Raw genomic sequence first — 22,631 nt, forward strand, 5'->3', positions numbered from 1 at the left:
GGTCTACAAATGTATAAGAATTTGGGGGGTCCTTGACCTCGACATGAAAATGTTTGAGAACCACTGGTTTAAACAACATTAGCTAACAAGCCCCAAAAAGCAGACCGGACCCTTAACAGACGACGTCACGCTGCGGCTCCAAACCTTTTGCTCCAAACGTCATACTGGCTGGCCCGGCCCCACATGAAACCCATTCTGTCAGGTCTCGCTAGGACGCGCCTCACCAGCCAACACACAAGAGGAGGTTGGGGTGCGATGAAACCAGCACACCCCAAAACAACAGGTTGAGAATTGATTGCATGAAACAATCACCTGTGCATCCAGTCTCAATGTTGGTAAACAAATAATTGGTCTAGAAACAAGCCCAAATAAGCAACTACACTTTTAAGCAACTATAGGCCTACACTTTAATTAGAAACAAGCCCAAACAAGCAACTGCACTTTAGAAACAAGCCCATGCTGAGCAACTACACTAGAAACAAGCCCAAATAAGCAACTGCACTTTAGAAACAAGCCAATAATAAGCAACTACACTTTAGAAACAAGCCCCCAAAAACGCAACCCGCAACCAACTTTACAGAAAAACAAGCCCAAAGTCGCTTATAACAAGCGGACATGGCAACGCTGAGTAGAGGGTGGATGGATGGATGGAAGGAGCGTCACCACCGTTAAAGACACACTGACAAATACTAGCCTACGTCATTTAAAGTGATGGTTCTCAAATTGGGGTCCGGGGACCCCCAGGGGTCCTTGGGGGGGGGTGTTCCAGGGGGTCCCCATGCAGCAAAAGTCGTTAATACAGCCTCACAATCATTTAACCACTTTATCCATTTGTAATGTTGGATATTAAAAATAACAGATCTACTATAAACATCTGCTTTATATTTTATTTTATTTTTTTACATAAATCTTCTCTTCTGGGGGGTCCCTGGCACAAAACCTGTTCAGATGGGCGTCCGCAGCTAAATACATATCAATTTGGGGGTCCCTGACACCAAAACGTTTGAGAACCCCTGATTTAAAGCAAGCGAGACGCTTCCCCATCTATTCTTTGATTGTGTCTCCAGAACATTTGGGACAGATCTAGAGTTACATGTTTGTTTGTTTTCTTGGACCTGTATCTCTATGTTCTATGTTCCATGAAACCTAACCTAATGGTAATACTACTACTACTAATAATAATAATGATTATATTCATATTCATATTCATATTCATATTCATAATTATTCATATTCATATTCATATTCATATTCATATTCATATTCATATTATTAGGCTATTTTCTTTATGTTCTGTCCATGTCATTTGTCTTACCTTTGCTTTCCTTGTTGGTGTATGTGCTATTTATTGTGCAGCGGGTCATGTTGCATGTTTGCATGTTTGGAATTGTAACAGCTGAAATCAATAATATATCAGTATTCCGATATTAACCTGCGGGCCGCATTGTGAAGGTGGGGGCCGCATGTGGCCCCCGGGCCGCCAGATGCCCATGTGTGCCGTAGAGGACCACATTTTTCATGTGGTCCGTCCATGTGACACCTAGTGCCATTCATAGCATTGTTGATAGACTCCATCCAGGGCCCTTTCCTGTTGTGCTGTGAGGGTCCATGTCTCAGCCCCATACAGCAGCACTGACTCCACTGTAGCTACGCACAGGTCTTGAGGTCTTCTCCCATTTCAGATTTCCACACTTTCCTCATCCCATGCAGGGCATTCCAGTCAAGTGCCCTCCGAACCTTCAGGTTCTGTTTAGTTCCGTTAGCCTGCCCTAGCCCGTCTGATATCTGGTCTAGAGGGGCGGATTCAAAATCTCTGGAGAAAACATCCGTGGGCTCCCATTGGTTCACCGATCTGTGCGCCCGCCCGTGCCCCTCCTCCTCCCCCAATGTCCAGCATTGAGAGCCCTGACGTCACAACATTTGGAGCGACGCCCACTGCACTCTGTTTGGCTGGGGAAATGAAAGGTTGACTCCCACTTCCTATGCCAGGAATTTGAACAGCTTGGTCCAGGCTATTATTTTTTAGCAAAACGCGAAGGAAAATAAAAGCCTGGAAATCGAGGCTACTGTTCCGTTGAAGCAGTCCAGGCCCACAAGAGGGTGAAATGACAACGGACCAATAACCAAGTTGAGAATCACCCCCTGTCTGTCAACATCCTGTGCAGTTGGTTGTTTCAACAGCCCAAAGGATGTACATTTCCTGTTTGAACTTCTTCTGCAGTGCAATGCTGTGGTGTTGCTATAGGCAACACCACACCACCAAACTGTGGGTGAACGAGGTGAACCTGAGGCGAGGACCGCGACCACAATGCTTCACCCCACTTCCCCTAATGCTTACTAAAGGAGCGCACATAACGTGTAGATATTGTAGGCTATTCTCACTAGTACAGACAAACCATGGCATTTATATTAATAAAGCACTGTTTCCCAAGCAGTGGGTCGGGACTCGGGACCCATGTTTGGTTCAAACATTTTTATGTTGTTTTTTGTTTATATATATATTAGATTTTATTTAGATATTCAAAAAATAAAAATACATTTCAAACGCGAAAGAGAATTTCATGAATTTTCAGGAAAAAATTAAATAAATTCTATTAATTTCAAAACTAATAATTTAAGAAGTAGTAACAGATCTACATGCGATGCGACATGTTATGAGCTTGTAGATTGGCTATCTTCACTAGTTTGGTTCCCGGGGAGACTTTTAGGTCTTGAACTAAAAAGAGGCTGAATGATGAGGGTGGCAGGGGCACCTTGTCAGGCATCCGGAACTGGTGGCCAGCGAGCTGACACTGTGGGAGCCGCGTTATTATGGATCCCACTTCAGTTCTAGGCAAAACCTGCTGTGATTGGCCAGTAGTCGCTGTGATTGACAGTTCTCGTTTTTGCAACTATGCCTAAACCTAACCTTAACCCTATCCTCATTAAAACTATGCCTAAATCTAACCTTAACCCTGACCCTAACCTCAGTAAAACTATGCCTAAACCTAACCCTAACCCTAACCACAGTAAGACTATGCCTAAATCTAACCTTAACCCTAACCCTAACCCTAACCTCAGTAAAACTGTGCCTGCCAGGGAGCAAATCAGACAGGTAAGGCGGGTCTATATCCTACAACGTTGGTGGGATTCATAATCACGCGTGGGAGCCAACACAAGGCACAGCTAAGAGGGGGAAAGAGGTGCACCACCTACGTAGACACACTGCGGCGTGACAGCGGAGCTAATAACACCGCAGAGCTCAAGACCCTGATGCTGGATAGGAGGGAGTGGAGGGCATGCAGCGATTAAGGATTCCCGGCTAGTCCGCACTCTTGCATCACACATGACCATTATAATGTATACAATAGAATTTATACATCAGGTAGTTCCGACTCCCGTTCTCAAACAAGCATGACAGCACACCTAGCCGTTCTCAAGTTAAACAAAACTAAATATTAAAATCAGCTGTGCTGATCAGACTGAGTCCTCGATTACCTCGAGCGCCGTCCCGTCGGCAGGGGCAATTGTTCTGTCTCCATGTTGACTTTCAATACTTTTGTTTTCTTGGTATTGAGCTTGAGGCAGATCTTCCTGCACTACATTTCTACTGCCAGTAGTAGTTCCCTTCCTTCATCTCAAGACATTTAACTGTTGTTTCTAACAGATGTATTCTATTGAAACACTAGAAAAAGATGTACGTGTGAAGTACAACCAGAGACTGTCATGGTAAATGATTTCTCCTTTGAAGTAAGTTTTTCATGATACTGACCGTGGTCAGTATCATATCAGTATCATGGTCAGCATCATGTCAATATCATGGTCAGTATCGTGTCAGTATCATGTCAGTACCAGTCAGCACCATTGACCATGGTCAGTATGGACAAGACATGCCCCCTCATTAACATATGGTTGAAGAAATACAGAAATAGGTGAGGAAATGCATAAATAAATAGATAAATAAATAGATAGATAAATGAATAAACAGGGAAATAAATAAATAATCAACCTGCACTTTCAGTGTGCAAGCCTATCTTGTTGTTTATGGACTTTCGTGCCAGCCTCTCGGACCTGTCTTCAGCCCTAGTAAGGCTTGAGTTTAGAGTGCAAACCTTTTCTTATACAATGAGTCTAACATGTCACAAATATGAAACATCTAAATATTGAATCAAGCAACTTCAAAACTGTCTGGGGTGCACACAAGATCCTGAGTAGATGATAAATGACCCCATACGTGTTTGAAAATGAAAAATGCTTTTAATAACGTTACATACTGTATGATTATAATGATGATAATAACAACCCATAGAGGTATGCATCATGTACGAAGCAATATACCTGTTCCATGGACGTAACTATTAACATAAATTAAGCTTATCTATACGTCTTGTTGAGCAAGTAATGTCACCAGCAGGCCAAGGTTGCACACAAGAATCTGTTCTAAATTCACTTTGCCTGGTTAAATAATGGTAAAGAAATATATATATATACACATCATGTACAGTTTTTGTATAGTTCTATAGAAAAAAACAGCAATATAAACCTAATTTCCATAGACAACTTTGGTGTCAGAATTAATTATCTCAGCCAGGCAGGTGGATCTTGCCATCACGTGTGTGTGTCTGTCTGTCTGTCTGTCTGTCTGTCTGTCTGTCTGTCTGTCTGTCTGTCTGTCTGTCTGTCTGCAGCTAATCTCATAAACTATAGGACAATCAGCATCATATTTCTCGTGTATGCTGCCAGCAGACCAAGTAGCTCAATCACCAAGTATTTTTCAAATCGTCAACGATGTTGTAACTATGTTATTTTTGTGAATTGATGATTGCTAAGCAATCAGCCTTCCAGGCGATGGGATTTGCATCCTGCAAGGCTAGGGACCAGACCTAGCCAATCCAGGCACAAGTTGTCTGCCAGGCGTATGGGATCTATTCTCCAGTCTAGAATATTGTATATTCTATATTGTATCCTAGCTGATAATCTATGAATGTAAAAAAATATATATATACAAATTCACCTACCACTGGTAGATTCTCGGCGCTAGGACCTGAAGCATTTGTTTTAGAGCGATATGTCCCTGGTTTTATTTCAAACTGAATTCTGGGAATCACAGTCCAAACGGTCAGCAAAAAAGACTACTAAAAATACTTTTTAGGATAACTCCACTGAAATATAGGAGAGATTTCAAAATGGAAAATCACCACTAGTGAAAATGAGTGAAAGGTTAAAAATATGTTTGCAAAATGCCAAAACACACGACAAAAATAAACAAAAATGTATTCATCCACAAGACGGAATTCAGTGGTTCCTGGAATAAAATAAAGGTGCAGGTCAGAACACATTACAATCAAGTCCAAGAGGGATACTTACAGTATCGGTCTGTTCAAGCATGAAAACCTCCCGACAAACCCAAGAGTTGTGAAATCCTGCTGATTAGATAATTTCTAGTCAGACAACATCCTCAACAGAGGCGGCTTCTATAAATAACAAATCAAGGTTTGTCCAAACCCAGATGGTGATAAAGGGTGGGATCTAGTTGATGAAGCGCAGCGATCATCTTCGAAGATGCTTCTTTCCCTTTATTTCGCACCATGTCGATGAATTGCCGCGCTTTCTCTTCTCTGTATTCCTTCGATTTGATCAAGTTCATCTCGTCATCGATGAAAACCTTCTCTTCCAGTAGTTTGTCTAGCAGACCGTTGAGCACGGCCCCCGACACACGTGTAACAAAATCGGACCGCATGGACAGCAACGTCTCCGCTCCATGTGATGTCATCGTCACTGTCGACACGTTTGGCTGACTCGGGCCGGGGCCTGGATGGTATTCTGAAGGAAAGATAGGACATTGTTTTCATGTAACAATTAATATGCAGTATATTATTAAACTGTCTGACTAATTAATGACACTTTTATAATTGCAGTTCCATTTGAACAAAGACAAGCATTATTATACAACAGGTAGTTCCGACCTAGTTGAAATGGGCTTTCGAGCCATGCTTAAATGAGCATGACAGCATACCTATCTGTTTGTAAATTCAAACTAATCACAATATCAAATGTCAGCTGTGCTGATCAGACAGAGCCGCAGCAGAGCTGCTTCAGCACTATGCTAAGTGGCTAGGCTATCAGTTTGTATGGTAAATCTGGCATTTGAAAATTAAGAATTTCTCTCGAATATCTTACTTACAATGAGATTGAGCTGACAGTTAGTTACATTGGTTTCTCTGTGTGGTATTGATTCATTTTGAGAAAGTTTGTTGTGGCACACAGCCATCTCAATGGTCTGGACTGGCTGAGTCAACAGGGACATAGTTGTCTCTGTCAGACCACAGGAGATGACACTTTCAAAAAGGTTGTATTTTGATAGCAAATTGCCCCACAATATCAATACATTTTGATGTGTTTTATTTTGATGGTGACCATTGTATATTCGCAATATTACAGTCGAGTTTGGCTTTACCATGATTATTGGCATAATCATGGCATGCTTGCGGAACTCGGTCCCACCTCGTTCCTGACCACATCACTGTTGTGCCAATGCTCATGGCAAAGCAAACCTTTTGTGTAATATTGCTCAGTTCCCTACCCCAAAACAAGGGAAATGATAATAACCTACAAATCTCTTGAAATAAAATTCACGTTAATATATGGCTCTGTGTGTGGGCCACTCCATATCATCTTGGCATGGGGGACAGCAGGTCTGAGGTAATGCATTCATTAAAATATGAAATAACATAGTTGTCGTTGACAGATTGTTTAAACAGGCCTATTCAGTGAATGTCTTGGTTGGCCTACAGAGTGCACTAAAGGTTTGGTGCACGCACGCACGCACACACACACACGCACGCACGCACGCGCACGCACGCGCACGCACGCACACACACACACACACACACACACACACACACACACACACACACACACACACACACACACACACACACACACACACACACACACACACACACACACACACACACACACACACACACAATAATGTCCACCTCTGGCTTTGGCCTGGCAGAGATAACAATTGCAATCAAATTTGTTGAAAGTTTTGAACTCGCCTCAGTGGCAACATTTAAGTTGATCAAAGTGAATTGCACTTCATTCCAGGTATGTGAGGTTTGATCAAAGTTCATTTTAGGAACATGAAATACAAGCCAATCCTGGGAACGTGCCGTCACCAAAGATAAATAAGCATGGCTTTGTAGATGAAAACATGCCAAGGTTGATCATTTCTCACCAACCTTTTTGTACAGAAGACAGTGATTAGTATTATAATGTCGTATATTATGAGGCATAAACTGCAGGTTAGCAGGCTTGTAGTTGTTATAAGAAGTGGAGGAGAAGAGACAGACAGAGACGGACGTCAGGGTTTCCAGGTTCCATTCAGTGTGTTTATTCAGAGTCAGCAACAAACAACCAGCATTCAGAGGAGCAGCCAGGAGCAGAGCCCCTGTCCACCCCCCAGCCTGACGGCTTGTGAGAGTGTCCTCCTAAAGTCACATTACAGTTTACTTTTATGCCCTGTATTTCACATTTACATTTAGAACACAGACTGTGGGGTGGGGGAGAGCCCCCACCACCTGTTGATTAACTTCTTTGAACATTAGGTGACATGATTTGCAAGTGCATGGAGGAAGGGAGTGGAGACCTTTTGTCTCCCCAATTGGGAATGCTAATTCCACCCCCACCTGGCTAGGCCCATCAGCCACCTCTGAATAAGCTCTCCTGTGTACAGGCCAAAGTGGACTTGTGATCCCAGTACTGCTAACATATGGTTTTAGATTTGTACATTATGTTATGAGGAGTTTTACTTGCATACTGTTCAGATACCACACAACTATTCCCCCCACGAAAGAATTAAACTTCTTTCGCAACCAGGTATATTGAATAGAACAGTTTGCAAGAGAAAACATCAAAAAACAACATCCTGCTACACCCCCCAAGACCAATCAATGGCTGAAACTTAAACAAAGGACATTTAGGAAGAATTAACATCAAACATCACATCAGACAAAACAACTTAGATACAAGCATCAAAATTACATAATGGTCATACAGTGATTTACCTTAAATTTCAAAATAAAAATAAACAAACTGTTTCACAAAATAAGAAATAATATCAATATTTAGTAACGGATCGGCTAACATTGGACGCGTGCGCCATGGATCACATGACTTTCGACTGACACCAAAGGCAAAGACAGGAACTATTTAAAAATAAAACAAGCTTAAAAATAAAACAACTCAGAAAACCTTATTCACAGAAAATACATCAATAGGGTGCTGAACTTTCTCTTTATACCACTTCTTCACTTCATCATAACCATGTCTCGAAAATAAAAACACCAGTCAAAATGCATTCTCATTCAATAGTGCGCAGGTCTCTCTGTTGTCTTTAAACTCTCACACTAAAGATAACCCTTCCCCCTACCAATGTCCCCCCACGCCGAGTCACCAAACTTGTAACCAAAGATAGAACCTTTCGAGTACTCCTATTAACTACACATGCTAACTACCAACGGAGGTGCCTACATTGAACAGAAGACAGTGTTTCTTCAATGAAATAGACCAGAGAGTGTAACAACAAAAATCCTCACTTCACACTTTTACGCACGGCAACAAAAATAATGCTCCGTAGTTTAAACCACTTTATCACTAAAATACAACCTCTTGTCCCGAATGTTCAGTGTTCCATCCAATAATGCTGCTTTCGTCGCCTCAATCTCAATGTCCACGCACCCAGCAGAAAAGCTGAGCGCTGTTCCAGGTGATATCTTCGTTCCAGCCAAAAAGATAGCCTCTCTCCATGCTCACCACCTCCCCCCACGGACAACTTTGACACAGAAAGTTTTCCGCACCGCCGTCTCCATGAGAAGAGTAGAGTAGTCAGTTGTGTAGCGGAGATCTGGTCACAAGCGGCCGCGCAGTCATCACAACGTCGCCGTCGCAAGGCAGTCATCGTAGGTCGCCCTGAAGTCCCCATGGTCCGCTCCGCGGCGGTCCTCCTCGCCGTAGGAAGACATCCACGGGTCCGATTCTCCGCACAGGCCCGCTGCTGCGGCCACCTCAAAATACACAGGTTCTTCTCTAAAGCGCCTTCGGTAAGGAAAGCAACAATAGCCGCTGGTTCGCCAAATGTCGTATATTATGAGGCATAAACTGCAGGTTAGCAGGCTTGTAGTTGTTATAAGAAGTGGAGGAGAAGAGACAGACAGAGACAGACGTCAGGGTTTCCAGGTTCCATTCAGTGTGTTTATTCAGAGTCAGCAACAAACAACCAGCATTCAGAGGAGCAGCCAGGAGCAGAGCCCCTGTCCACCCCCCAGCCTGACGGCTTGTGAGAGTGTCCCCCTAAAGTCACATTACAGTTTACTTTTATGCCCTGTATTTCACATTTACATTTAGAACACAGACTGTGGGGTGGGGGAGAGCCCCCACCACCTGTTGATTAACTTCTTTGAACATTAGGTGACATGATTTGCAAGTGCATGGAGGAAGGGAGTGGAGACCTTTTGTCTCCCCAATTGGGAATGCTAATTCCACCCCCACCTGGCTAGGCCCATCAGCCACCTCTGAATAAGCTCTCCTGTGTACAGGCCAAAGTGGACTTGTGATCCCAGTACTGCTAACATATGGTTTTAGATTTGTACATTATGTTATGAGGAGTTTTACTTGCATACTGTTCAGATACCACAATAACTATAACATATCAATCTTTAAAGGGTGGTGGTGGCTGTACGTGTCTATAAATGATATCTCCATGGTCTAGAATGGAGTCGGGTTACCTCAACATGCAGAACATGTGAACATTTTTGATTCATGTCTAAATGGTCATATTCTGACCACAACTTACTCATCATTGTACTGATTGTAATGCATTTCTAAAGTAAGGTTTTACATCCAAATGCCAAGACACTTATGATGGAGAAGATACAGTTTAATAATGATTAAACAGAATGACTCTGTCTTTACCTTCCAGTGCAATGTTTCCCTTCCAGACCTGGTTGTTCTGAGGGCCCAGTAATTTCAATGAGACGACCTCTTCTTTGAGACCCATGTTCACCTCAAACGTTGGATGGAAATTTGGTCCATAGTTCAGACGATACGTCCCGGCCTGTAAAGAGATGAATGTTAAATTGATAGAACTATTGAACTAGTGTATTGTATTAATTTAGTAGTGCTAGTAGTAGTAGTAGTAGTAGTTTGTAACTGTATTAATAATACTAGTATGTATTTGGTGGTGGTAGTAGTTGTAGTAAATGAAAGAACTTCATCACTTTTCCTTTGTTTTAACATACAAACTCTACAACAATCTCTTAATGTGTCTAATGTGTCTATAAAGTACTAATATGTGATACCTCAGGTTGTACTTCATATGAATACATTGCAGACTGTAGTCTTGGTATGGGGTCAGAACACATTCGGAGGTGGTCTCGATGTGTTCATCCTTGTTATGCTTTGCCATCACCTAAAATGACACCAACAGAACTTGTGACCATATGGTTCAATCATAACGCCTGGTACGTGGGCATACTTCTCTGACTATGTACACATGAGTCTTTGTTACTGTCAGTACCAGGGCATTTTGAGTATTTCTTATCCTTATGCTATGAACTTTGGTCTTACATTGGTTGTCAAAATGTGTCCATATCTACAGACCAGCCTCTGTGTCTTTTCAAAAAGAGAATCCATTTCATGTTTTGGTACAATAAGTCTAAAGAGTTTCAAACTCTCTGCTAGCTACGGTAGTTAACAGATGACATCATTTTACCTCTTTGATATCCATATTACTTGGCAACATTAATACACTCAGTTTCCGTATCTGACATCTCGGTGGTCGAAGGAACAGCAGGACTTGACCATAGGTTGGTATTATGTAGTTGTAAATCTTCCACAGGAGCCCAAACAGAGACAGGTGGGTCACATTTACAATCACGTGCGTCTTGGTCACTTCCTGTGGTTCTAGGAAGTTCACCCCCTCCTTTGTGATGTGGGCCACAGACAGGTCATCACCTATGAAAGGTTTTGAATATATTATAGATTACATTTCGAACGAACGAAATGTGTGATTCTGCTGTCAGATGCATCCCACCTTAGATTTCAACATAGGGGCAGCGCCTTACACTGCATCTACACCAGAATTTTCAAAGCGAGCGTATGCGTGGCGCATACAGCGTGTTTGTTTAGATACAATTTATATCAATGATACCGGCTACACCAGGCGATACGCGAGTCCTGCATACGCAGGCTTTAAAATAGGACTTGATCTAAAAGTGCGTGTGTGCGTATGCGAAAATTCTCTGGTGCAGATCGGCCGTCATGGGGAGCAGTTAGATGTTAAGTAAATGTCTTGCTCATGGACACCTCAACCCATTGCCAGGGCTGGGAGTCGAACCTGGGACCTTATACTTCGCAGGCGGGATGTCTACACATTCAGCTACGGTCGCCAATAATTGCTAAATGATTGGACGATTCTAAGACCAGTGCCTCACCGGGTGTGACCTCACAGTGTGGCAGATGTAGCTGGCAGATAGATTCCTGAGGACACTGGATGTCAAACAGAGGCCCTGCTGGCCCTCCTGTTGACGGGAGCCATCTTTCATCCCACTGAACAGTCCTGTAGAGGACTTCTCCTTCTCCTGTTGTTCCAAACACCAACCGTGTCACACTGCACTGGAACAGCCCCGTCCCAGGCAACTTGAACCTGTGACACAAAACAACCATTTACAAGTAGTGTATCGTCGCCTTGCTAAACTAATGGCCTAAGTCATTTTTTTGGGTTTTTCAGGAAAAATAAAAAACTGATCCAAAACCAAACTATATGATATTTCTTAATCATTTCACCCAAAATGTTTATAACAAATTATGACTATTTAAGTAGAAATAACACTGTCTGTCAGTTATGTAACACAATAGATTTAAATAGGTTTAAATAGGATTAAATCTGACTTAGGCCAATTCTTTTTTTAAATGGCCTAAATCAGTAAATAATTTGAAATCCCCCCCAAAAAAGGCCTATTTTGGCCTAAGTCACTCTAGGGAGTTAGGCCATTATACTAAAAGGGGAGTGAACAGCATGATCCTTTTCAATTAGGAGATGGGCAATTTTACCAGAGGAGGCCAGTGTCATGAGGAGCTGACTTAGGCAAAAATATAAATTTCCTCAAAAAATGACTTAGGCCATTAGTTTAGCAAGGTGACGGTATGTGATATTATTTTGTTAAATGGATCAAGCTCTCAATGCGTCGCATCGCAACGCATTGTGAGCTTGTAGATCGGCTATTTTCAAATGGACGAAATGTATATAGGGCTGAAGTGGTTAATGTATGTTTTGTAATAATAATCAAAATCTTTTTATTTTATTTTAAACTTATTTTTTTCATGTGGACACCACAGTGATGTAGTCATGTCGACTACAGAGACAACACAAAATACAACATCGGGACAAAAACAAAACAGAGACAAAAACAATAAGACGAGTAAGGCAAAAGGAAAAACGGGCAAAAAAACATTGACACAAAATGTAATCAGTAAAAAGGGAAAAACTAAAACAAAAAAACTGGAAAAGTAAGATACAGCAGCACAAAACTAACCCATGTTCAAGTTCATATTCCTTTTAGAACATTCCTTTTTAGATTAGAACATCAGAGTAACAGATCAGGTCAGTCCTTCGTCAAGTGCCTGATAATAAAACAGTACCGAGTTCAAATTAAAAGTGCTCCCCCCATTTGGTTGTTGACTCTGTCTTATTTATTTCCAATAGCATTCTATACTGTGCTTTTAGCTAAGCTGAGGTGCCAGTTCGTCATAGCTTACATTATGGTCCCCCCCCCCATCCACACCCACACTTTCCATGTAGCTCTCCCATTTACACCACAGAGTACTACTCTTACTAAGATTTCCTCTGATTTTATACAGTATGTTAACTGCTCCATTACTTTTATTTGTTCAATTAGCTCCCTCCATTTCTCTACACTAGGGCTTAGTTTCTGAAGCCAATCTTTTGTTATAAGTTTGAGGGCCGCTAATCTTAATATTTTAATAAGGTACTTGTCTTCGGTTCTGTCTATCCTCTTTGGTATTTTACCCAACAGGGTGTATTCGTGGCTGATGTTTACATACATTTTCTGAACCTGTGTCATTTCCATACGAATCTTGTCCCAGTACGTTTTCAAGACAGGACAAAACTAGGGGTGGGACGATATGGGTACCTCACGATACGATATATATCACGATATTAGGCCCACGATAACAATATATATCACGATATTCGACGATGTTCGATATATTGCGATTTCACGATATTTGATATATATTGCAAGAAATTTCACCAACGATATATCACGATATCTGAAAATATCGATATATTGCGATATCACGATATATTGCATGAAAATTCACCAACGATATATCACGATAGTCCTTGTATTCAATTCATAACACATAAAATAGCACCAAACAGTTCAAAATCATTATTACACAAATACAGAGTAGGAAAAACAACGTATCACAAACTTTTTTTATATCGATATTTTTCGGCAGCATATCGATTATTTATCGCGGGAGAAAGTATCGCGATATCGCGATATATCGATATATCGATATATCGTCCCACCCCTAGGACAAACCCAGAAGATATGGTTGTATGGTTTTCTCCACAGTCTCTCCAACATTTTGGTGTTTATTTTTTAAATTATTTGGAACAAAGTCAGGATCTTCCTTTATTTCTCTTAATAGCTGCATTTCATTATGAATCTTTAGATCATTCCTGACTCTGTCCCAAACTTTAAGTGTATTTCTAAGCCATAAGTTTTCTATCATATAATCAAAATCTGTTTACTAAAGATCTGGAGAGAGAGGGCAGACCCCTGTTACGGAACCTTTGTTTTAACCAAAAAATAACACTTACAGACCCTTTAAAATAGGCTTATATAATCTGTTGTGTTGATTTCATTAGGTCTCATCTTGCTACATGTTGCATCACGTTCATTTACAATCACAGTGGTTTGTTGAATAGAAACAACATGAAACAGGAAGACTCAGCTGTGGTGAGTGATGGTTCAAAGATTTCTACAATATAAGGTACCAATGAAGCTGTTTAGGATGAGTTACCTGTATTCAATGATTGTCACTTCTGCTGTCTGTTCTGTTTGCACGCTCGGTGTAAAAACGGTCTGAAAGACAGAACGCAATAACAGAAAAACAATCAGTAACTGTCCTGATGTTCAGTCTGAGTGATTATTCTGTAGAGGAGCTGCTTTTACTCACAATGTCCATGTTTGGATGATCGACCTTAACAGAGGAGAGTCTAGAAAGACAGACAGACAGACAGACAGACAGACAGACAGACAGACAGACAGACAGACAGACAGACAGACAGACAGACAGACAGACAGACAGACAGACAGACAGACAGACAGACAGACAGACACAATCCACAGAATTAATTGATAATGCAGATGTAGTGACGAGGACAAGACACGGCCACAACTACTCTATTGGCACAGTAGGTTGTGCGTTGGTTTGCCAAGTAGGAGACTGAGGTTCGATCCCAGCTTGGCGCGAAACACTACACATAGTAAGATAAGATTTGATAAGATAAGATGAGATGAGATCTTTATAGATCCCGGAGGGGAAATTCAGTCGCCAAAGACAGCATAGCAGTTAAGATCAGTAGTAGATAACAGAGGTTGGACAAAGTCCCTGTTTTGCAAGTCAAAGTCAAGACTCAAGTCTAGACTGTCAAGTCCCATGTAAGTCCTAAACCTCTTGTTTCAAGTCCCAAACAAGTCATAATGCCAATTAATAATATGTAAAGATTTACATAAATCTATACTTACATTTTTCACAATTTATTTTTATTTTTAAACACGGGCCGGTTTCTTCCAGTCCATCAGAATGTAGTGCTGATTGAGGACAGCGTTTAGCCCATTGCAACAAGTGGAGCAGGCTCTACCACATCATGACACTAGGTGTCACTGACGTGGTTTCTGACTAATAACATTATTAGTTGATGAACCAAAATGGATTGAATTAATGTTTCGTGGGACACTTTTTAGACATTCTAATATTTGGCCTTGTGTATGGAAGGTATTTAAGTGACTTGAAAAGACTTGAAGTCTCAAGTAATTGGAGTTTGAAGTCCAAGTCGAGTCCAAGTCTTTTTTTTATTTGATCAAGTTGATTGAGTTTAACTCAATCAACGCAATCAAATTTGTGACTTGAGTCTCAAGTCCACACCTAGCAGGGTAAGACATCACACTCAAAGAAACACCCATCAGTGATAAACAAAATACAAAATACATATATACAATATACACCCTCAACAGTGCTTGCATAATGCAGGACAAAGGAAATACAAGAGAACGCACGGTAAGCATGTCTAATAGTGTCCATACTGTACTGAACTGAGCAAGTCTATTGAATGAGCAGAGTGACCAACGTTGAGCCTCATTACTGTACATCTTGGGAATAACAGACATGAAGATGTTTTTACTCACAGTGGAATAAGTACAGCTGGTTCTAACTCTACTGCTCTCTGGGTCTTCTGCTTGGCTGCTCCTCGTCCCCCCCACCTCCTGACAACACCACAGACAGTTAATGCTTTTAAAAAAGGACTAAAAACCTACCTTTTTAACAAAGTCTTCTCTTAATTTTAACCTCAAGCTAGTGATCTTATCCGATAGCATACTCCACCAGAAAGGTTTGGTTCGGGAGGGCTGACCAATCACAGTAACCGGCTAGTCAAAACATCTCGGAGGCACAGAACAACCAAATTGAGTTCTGAGCCCATCGTGGTTTTGTGCCGAACCAAACTTTTCTGGTGGAGTATGCAGCTACCTTTAGGCTTCTATGGCTTTGTGTGATTTTATGCTTTTTTTCTTTCTCTAATTATATTTTTCCTACTTTATGCGTTTTTATGACAGTTTACTCTGAGCCACTTTGCACTAACCAATACAATTTATTATTATTAACACAAGAGTTTACACATTGTATATTGGAGAAAACGTCGGTAATCGGCGGTGCTGGGGGTAATGTGTCACCAAGTGACACATTAGAGAACTTTGTTTTTGTGATTCAAGTAATCAATTAATTAGTTATGTTTTCAAATAAGCAATTAGCATAATAAACAATAAACATAAGAGCAGAAGAGGAGGTGGATGGTGGTGTGACTCAACCTGTAGGTCACGACGGAGCATACTGCCACACACAGCAGACAGATGACAAGACCCAAAGTGGTCAGCAACTTCAAGACACCAAAGGAATTCTGTGCAGAGAAAGAGACAGCATGCAGGTTTAATGGTGTTTGTGTGTGTGTGTGTGTGTGTGTGTGTGTGTGTGTGTGTGTGTGTGTGTGTGTGTGTGTGTGTGTGTGTGTGTGTGTGTGTGTGTGTGTGTGTGTGTGTGTGTGTGTGTGTGCGTGCGTGCGTGCGTGCGTGCCCTCACCTCTAAGGGGTAGTGGAGCCTGAGCACAGCAAAGCTGCTGAGATGATTCCAGAGACACTTGGTGTGTGTAGAGTTGGTAGAGTTTTTCAAGCAGCCATGTGTGTCCCAGGCCCCTCCCTCACCGTCCTGTCCTTGTGCTCCAGCCTTCCAATAGACACAGATGACGCTCTGATTCACCTCTGATCCATTCTGTTCCTCCTGATACACAATCTAGAATCAAAAATCATTTATTTGTGACTAACTTATACAAGTACAAGCAGTGAAATGTTGAAGGGACTTGTTCCACAATAAACCCACTCTATATCAGTCTCTTGTTCTCAAACTCATTGTATTGATGTCTTGTCTTATTAGTTGTGGTTGAAACATAGAATTAGCCTAGTACTAAACAGGTAACACACCTGTATTATATTACATTTCTACTTTTTATACATTTGAAGTCATATTTTTCTCAAATGCTATTTCTACTAAACATATGTTATTACATGTTTGTATTGAGCAGGCCCACGCAGTTCTACATGAACTGCCTTTTCTACTTTGGTGTAATCCTCTCCATCTGACTTTTTTAATTTTTTTTGGGGGGGGGGGGTAAGGGAATGTTAATACAATAACACAATTTAATTAAATAAATGAAAAAAGTTTTTGAAAAAACGTGGCCCCCTCACGTATTAGGATCAGTTTTTGATGAATCTTACATGGTTAAAATGGAAATTGAAGTTGGGTTTGCATAGGAAGGAGGCGTGTCTGATAAAATGAATATCAAATATCTAAATACTGAATCAAGCAACTTATAAACTGTCTGGGGCGCTCACAAAAGCCTGAGTGGACGATAAAATTACCCAAAACTTTTTTGAAAGTGAAATATCCCTTTAAGTGTCTATCATGCTTGTGGTGTGACAGACATTGACAAGGGTTTTCATACATCTAACATGTTCATGTTCTGCATCGGGCAGAAGGATATAGTATAGATATACATCTGTATACACAGGATCAATAAAGGTATCTATCTATCTAACTATGTTGTCTAGATGTAGACCGCTGGTATTGGCTCACCTGTAAGTGTCTGAATATGAGGATGACAGGTGTGTCCAGGTGTTCTGTGGAAGGGTTGGACACTACAACTGACACCACTTTAGAGTAGATCTGGAATTCAGGATCTACACCATCTTTCTGGTGTCCGCTGAGATGCTCAAAGGAGTGGTTTACAGACGTCTCCAGATTCTTGTAGGTCACCAACGCAGCGAAAGCAAAACCTGTGGAAGCCAGTATGTTGTATGAGAAGTGAGAAGGATTTGTTGAAGAGTATGGATTATGTGTCAAAGGAGAGCAGAGGATGAGAGATGAGAGGAGACGAGAGGAGGAGAAGGGAGGAGACGAGACAAGGAGTTTACCAGGGTATGTTCCAGTTCCAATGGCTGTGTTCCAGTCAGTGCGTACACTAGCATGATCACTGCTCAGATAGATTGGTCCAGAGGGCGGAGTCTTTCTCTTCCTCACATAAAGCTCCACCTCTACTGAGACAAAAATGCAAAATTCTTCAAAAGAATTTCAAGATCTTTCAAAAATGTTCAAAAATAGCAGATGTTCAAGCTTGTATATCTGCTAATTTTTGAAAACCACTGTTCTAAATATTTTTTTGAAAAATGTATGTTGCTATAGGCCTATATATAGCTACAATCTAAAATGACACGGATGCTTTCCCGGTTTGAATGGGTTAAATCAAATATCTGTTGACATTATGGTGGTGGTAGAAGTACTCATTTGTTATTTGTTATTCAAATGAAAGCAGCAATACCAAAATGTAGAAATATTCCTGTTACAAGTAAAAGTCCTGCATTACAATGAAATGGGCCATTATGCAGAATGGCCCATTTCACAATTTTGTTTGTAGTTTGTGCTTACATTTTATTTTGAATATCCTTAGTATAAAATAGGGCTTAAGTGGTTAATGTTTTGTAACAACAATCTAAATCTGATGTAAGTATAAGTATAAATTACTGGAAAATGGAAATAGTCCATTTACGTAAAAGTTCCTCAATTTTGGACTTCAGTATTACTTGAGTAAATGTACTGTACTTACATTCCACGATTACAATATGGACATCACTGGTACAGTACCTGTCTGGTTTTCCTCTACGTGGTAGTGTCTGTGATTAAGCTGGGGTCCGATGAGCCTTATAGCATCCTCCACTACCTCCAGTAACACTGTCACCTTGTCACTGTCACTGCCAAGGTCATCCAGGTCACCATGGGACACCAACAGGTCATCCACCTCTGTAAACAGTTCCTACCCAACAGAGACAGAAACAACAAGGAGAAATGAGAGCAGATTGTGTGTGTGTGTGTGTGTGTGTGTGTGTGTGTGTGTGTGTGTGTGTGTGTGTGTGTGTGTGTGTGTGTGTGTGTGTGTGTGTGTGTGTGCGTGCGTGCGTGCGTGGAGTTTCGCTGGGCCACCAGACAGCTAAGCACTCTAGCGAGGCGAGCCAGTGCAGTGGAAACAGAGTTCAGCACCAAGGACAGTTGCCTGGGGCAAATCATTGAGGGGAGGTACATGCCTATTTATTTACTCATTCAGCCTGATGTGATGACACCTGCGCACTGACCAACTAGCTAGAAACAAGCTGCGCTGAGTCAGTGCTGATCAAGCTTCCACTATGTAATGCTCTCACTCAGTCTTTGCTGGCTCTCCTCATTGGACAGATGTGTGCTCAGGTGGTAAGCAATGTACTCGGTTAGATACAGACCTGACATGAGCTTTTTCTTTCTTGTTCAGAGGCAACTTGGGACTTTGACTGAAGGCCTTGAAACTGTATGTATGGACTCACCCCAGACCGTTGTTGTAACTCTTTTACCCCCCCCCCCCTATTACTATACTTTTGAGCTCCAAATGTCCACACAAGTACTGTATAGTAGAATGTGAGAAATAGCTTTTGAGGACAATTTTCCTGGTCCTCACAAGATAATGTTTAAATTTAGACTTACAATAAGGATGAGATTCAGGTTAGGGTTAGGATTAGACATTTAGAGGTTAGGTTTAGAGGTTGGGTTTGGAATAATGCCCTATTTATACTTAGTTGTATACCAGTGTTGTGCACCGAGAAATAGCTACAAGCTCACGACTGTGTAAGCTCTAAGCAGCTATTTACGTTTTAGGGTTAAAAATGTCATTCATAAAGGTGTGTGTGTGTGTGTGTGTGTGTGTGTGTGTGTGTGTGTGTGTGTGTGTGTGTGTGTGTGTGTGTGTGTGTGTGTGTGTGTGTGTGTGTGTGTGTGTGTGTGTGTGTGTGTGTGTGTGTGTGTGTGTGTGTGTGTGTGTGTGTGTGTGTGTGTGTGTGTGTTACCTCTAGCAGTACACCTCCATGGCTTGGCTTTCCATCAGACAGCTCACTGCAGCTGTTCCACATCAGGGATAAGATGTTAGACAGGCCTGATGAAGACTGGTCAGACAGACAGACAGACAGACAGACAGACATTAGGAGGGAGAGAGAGCAAACAAACATGTTTTGACATACAGCGGCATCGTGTCCATTGAAACTGTCACATCATTTGCTGTATGTCACTACCAGTGACAGAAAGTAACACAATTCATTTACTCAAGTACTGTACTAAGTACAATTTTGAGGTATTTTCATTTTACTGGAGTATTTCCAATTTTCAGTACTTTCAAGACCAATTTGTGAAACAGTACTTCTCAAAATGTGAGAGAAGATCATACAGTGCAAGTGCGTCCTGGCAGCTCCAACTGTTAGAAAAGGCCTAATTTGTTTGAAAAAAAAACAAAAAAACACAATTTAACAAAAGTTAAATTGTGTTGGAGACCTTCTTGGTGTGACTTTTAAAGGTTAGTGTTGAGTCCAGGAGGTACTTGAACTCTGTACTTGAACATACAGTAACCACTTCAGCCCTATATACAGGTATAGCAGATCTACAAGCTCACAATGCATTGCGATACGACGCATTGTGAGCTTTTAGATCTGCTATTTTCAAAAGATTTGTATACATTTGAAAACTTCAAATGGTACATTCTGCATAATGAGTACTTTCTACTTTTGGTACTTTACGGTACATTTTGATACCAATACCTTAGTAGTTTTACTCAAGTACATTTTGAAAACCAGACTTTTACTTGTAACAGAGTATTTCTATATTGCAGTATTGATACTTTTATTTAACTTAAAAAATGTGAGTACTTTTCCCACCACTGGTCACTACTACCCTGCTCTCTGTCTGCATGTCCTGTCTCACTCACTCACTCTGATGATAGGATATATTGTGGGATCAACTTACCTGAGCAGCTGTGTCTGCTTTGAACTGTTCACACTGCAGCTCTGCATGGAAGAAAATGGGGACATTACTGTATTATAGTGACAAACATATGACATCTGCTCTAACTTCTTGTTTTCCTTCTCAGCTTTGTGCTTAGCATGTTCTTAAACATGTTGTTTCTACTGTGATCAGGCATAGAGCACTGACACGTTTTTTCTACAAGTGAGAAAATACAATATTCACTCACTGTTAGCATAATATGGTTGAATGAAATATACATTTGTTTTTGTATTGAAGATCCATTTATCTTGAGGTTACAATGATTTGAGCTTGGAAATTAAACAGAGAAATTATGAAAAATGGAGGCAATAGCTATAAATCAGAAGATAGTTTATTACAGATGTTAATGTTGAGTTCTGTCCCAAAATAATATGGACTCAACGTTTTAGACCTCTTTTATTGTCCAATCACAATGTTCCAGAACATTCAACACACCCATGGTCTTCTCACATGTTTTCAATTAATAAATAACCATTATGATGGCAATGTTCTTTAGTGTGACCAAACGTCATCTTTTACCAGGACTTTCTTTTAAATAAATTCCTCAAAATGTCTGGGGTTTTGCTTCGGGTGTACCACAGACCATGTATTTACAATACGGGTTTGTTCGGAAATACAGCTGGGAGTGCATCTCGGTGCTCTCTGGTCATTCAGACATTCAGACTGGTTAGAGCGCCACAGATTCTCAGAGCGTATGTCGAACACACCCAGGGTGCTGCACTGATGTTTATGCTGACGTAGGTTGGTAACATTGTATCCAGTCCATGGGCCTTCCCTTACTTAACCTAATTTTAATTAAATACGTAATAGATACATACATCTAAAAATATACAAGAGGTATATCTTCTAGGATAACACCTGACACAAAAACTGAAATGGAACCCTCAAAAAGGGTCAGGAATTGAAAATCGAGCATATCACCTGAGCATGGGGTCCCTTCGTTGCCATAGTTACTGTATCCTCTACTACAATTGCACCAGTAGGACCCGTCATAGTTTTGACAAGTCCCCATCCTGCCACAAATGTCCCCATCCATACATTCATCTATGTCTGGGGGGGGGGGGGGGGGGTTGGAGAGAGAGAACATACTAGGGCTGGAAAGATCTACAAGCTCACGTCACAACACGTCGTAATGCAATGAGTTGTGAACTTGTAGATCGGCTAATTTTGCTATTTTTTTTGTATGCCACCATTGTACAAGGAAGTACTGTATACAGGGTTAATCAGACTAATTGAGTAAGTCAATTATTATAATAAAAATGTTTTTGCTAAATAAGAAATAATGTATTTTGGTTAATTTCCCAGCCCTAAAATAGTACTTAAGTTGACATGAAAAATGCTTCCAAACGTCTGCATTGAAGTTTTTCTGCTTCAGCACCTTCTTACTTTTAAACTGTTTATAATGATGTTCTGCATAGTAGTGTATATCTGTCTGTCATTTAGTGTCTCCATGAATTGAATACGTGAGGACCCCAATTGAAACAAGCCATGGGCTTTTTGGGGCTTTTCAATCCTATTTAGTTGACCTTGTATTTTGAAGTGTACTCACCTATGCAGCCGTCACCTGAAGAGGAGAGATCAGTGTATCCTGGCACACAGGTGCAAGTGTAGGTACCAATCTCGTTAGTACAGTAGGCTTGGGGACCACATATCTCTGTGTACTCACACTCATTAGAATCTGGCAAGAGAAATAATCAGCTATTATGTCCATAGGAAATAATATGTGCATAACCTCTAAAACAAATAGTGAATATCATTGAAGAATACTACAAATGTTCAATTCAAGCAATTAATTCCATTCAATATTGATATTCATTTTGCAACCAAATCCAGCCAGGCTACAAGAGGAAGCTGGAACCACACCCACATAGGGATGA

General features: G+C 41.0%; 2 protein-coding genes across 2 annotated transcripts in view; one reads left to right on the forward strand and one right to left on the reverse strand.

Annotated features, from left to right (window-relative positions):
• The window catches only part of lamc1 (laminin, gamma 1), a 327,165-nt gene that overhangs the window by 129,487 nt on the left and 175,047 nt on the right, over positions 1 to 22,631 (forward strand). The window lies entirely within an intron of this gene.
• Positions 4,359 to 22,631, reverse strand: part of LOC308093288 (adhesion G protein-coupled receptor E5-like) — a 48,913-nt gene continuing 30,640 nt past the window's right edge. The window contains exons 4-20 of the mRNA XM_080439583.1: positions 22,304 to 22,432; positions 21,676 to 21,804; positions 20,716 to 20,756; positions 19,770 to 19,865; positions 18,547 to 18,715; positions 17,820 to 17,939; positions 17,482 to 17,681; positions 16,432 to 16,629; positions 16,164 to 16,252; positions 15,486 to 15,563; positions 14,254 to 14,293; positions 14,098 to 14,159; positions 11,478 to 11,689; positions 10,757 to 10,998; positions 10,344 to 10,453; positions 9,958 to 10,099; positions 4,359 to 5,802 (exon numbers count right to left, since the gene is read on the reverse strand). Of these exons, the coding sequence (XP_080295709.1) occupies positions 10,081 to 10,099; positions 10,344 to 10,453; positions 10,757 to 10,998; positions 11,478 to 11,689; positions 14,098 to 14,159; positions 14,254 to 14,293; positions 15,486 to 15,563; positions 16,164 to 16,252; positions 16,432 to 16,629; positions 17,482 to 17,681; positions 17,820 to 17,939; positions 18,547 to 18,715; positions 19,770 to 19,865; positions 20,716 to 20,756; positions 21,676 to 21,804; positions 22,304 to 22,432 (1,934 nt within the window). The 3' untranslated portion in view covers positions 4,359 to 5,802; positions 9,958 to 10,080. The remainder of the gene's footprint in view (positions 5,803 to 9,957; positions 10,100 to 10,343; positions 10,454 to 10,756; positions 10,999 to 11,477; positions 11,690 to 14,097; positions 14,160 to 14,253; positions 14,294 to 15,485; positions 15,564 to 16,163; positions 16,253 to 16,431; positions 16,630 to 17,481; positions 17,682 to 17,819; positions 17,940 to 18,546; positions 18,716 to 19,769; positions 19,866 to 20,715; positions 20,757 to 21,675; positions 21,805 to 22,303; positions 22,433 to 22,631) is intronic.

This window comes from Gymnoscopelus braueri (genome assembly GCF_963280865.1).
Source record: "Gymnoscopelus braueri genome assembly, chromosome: 10".
Lineage (NCBI taxonomy): Eukaryota > Metazoa > Chordata > Actinopteri > Myctophiformes > Myctophidae > Gymnoscopelus > Gymnoscopelus braueri.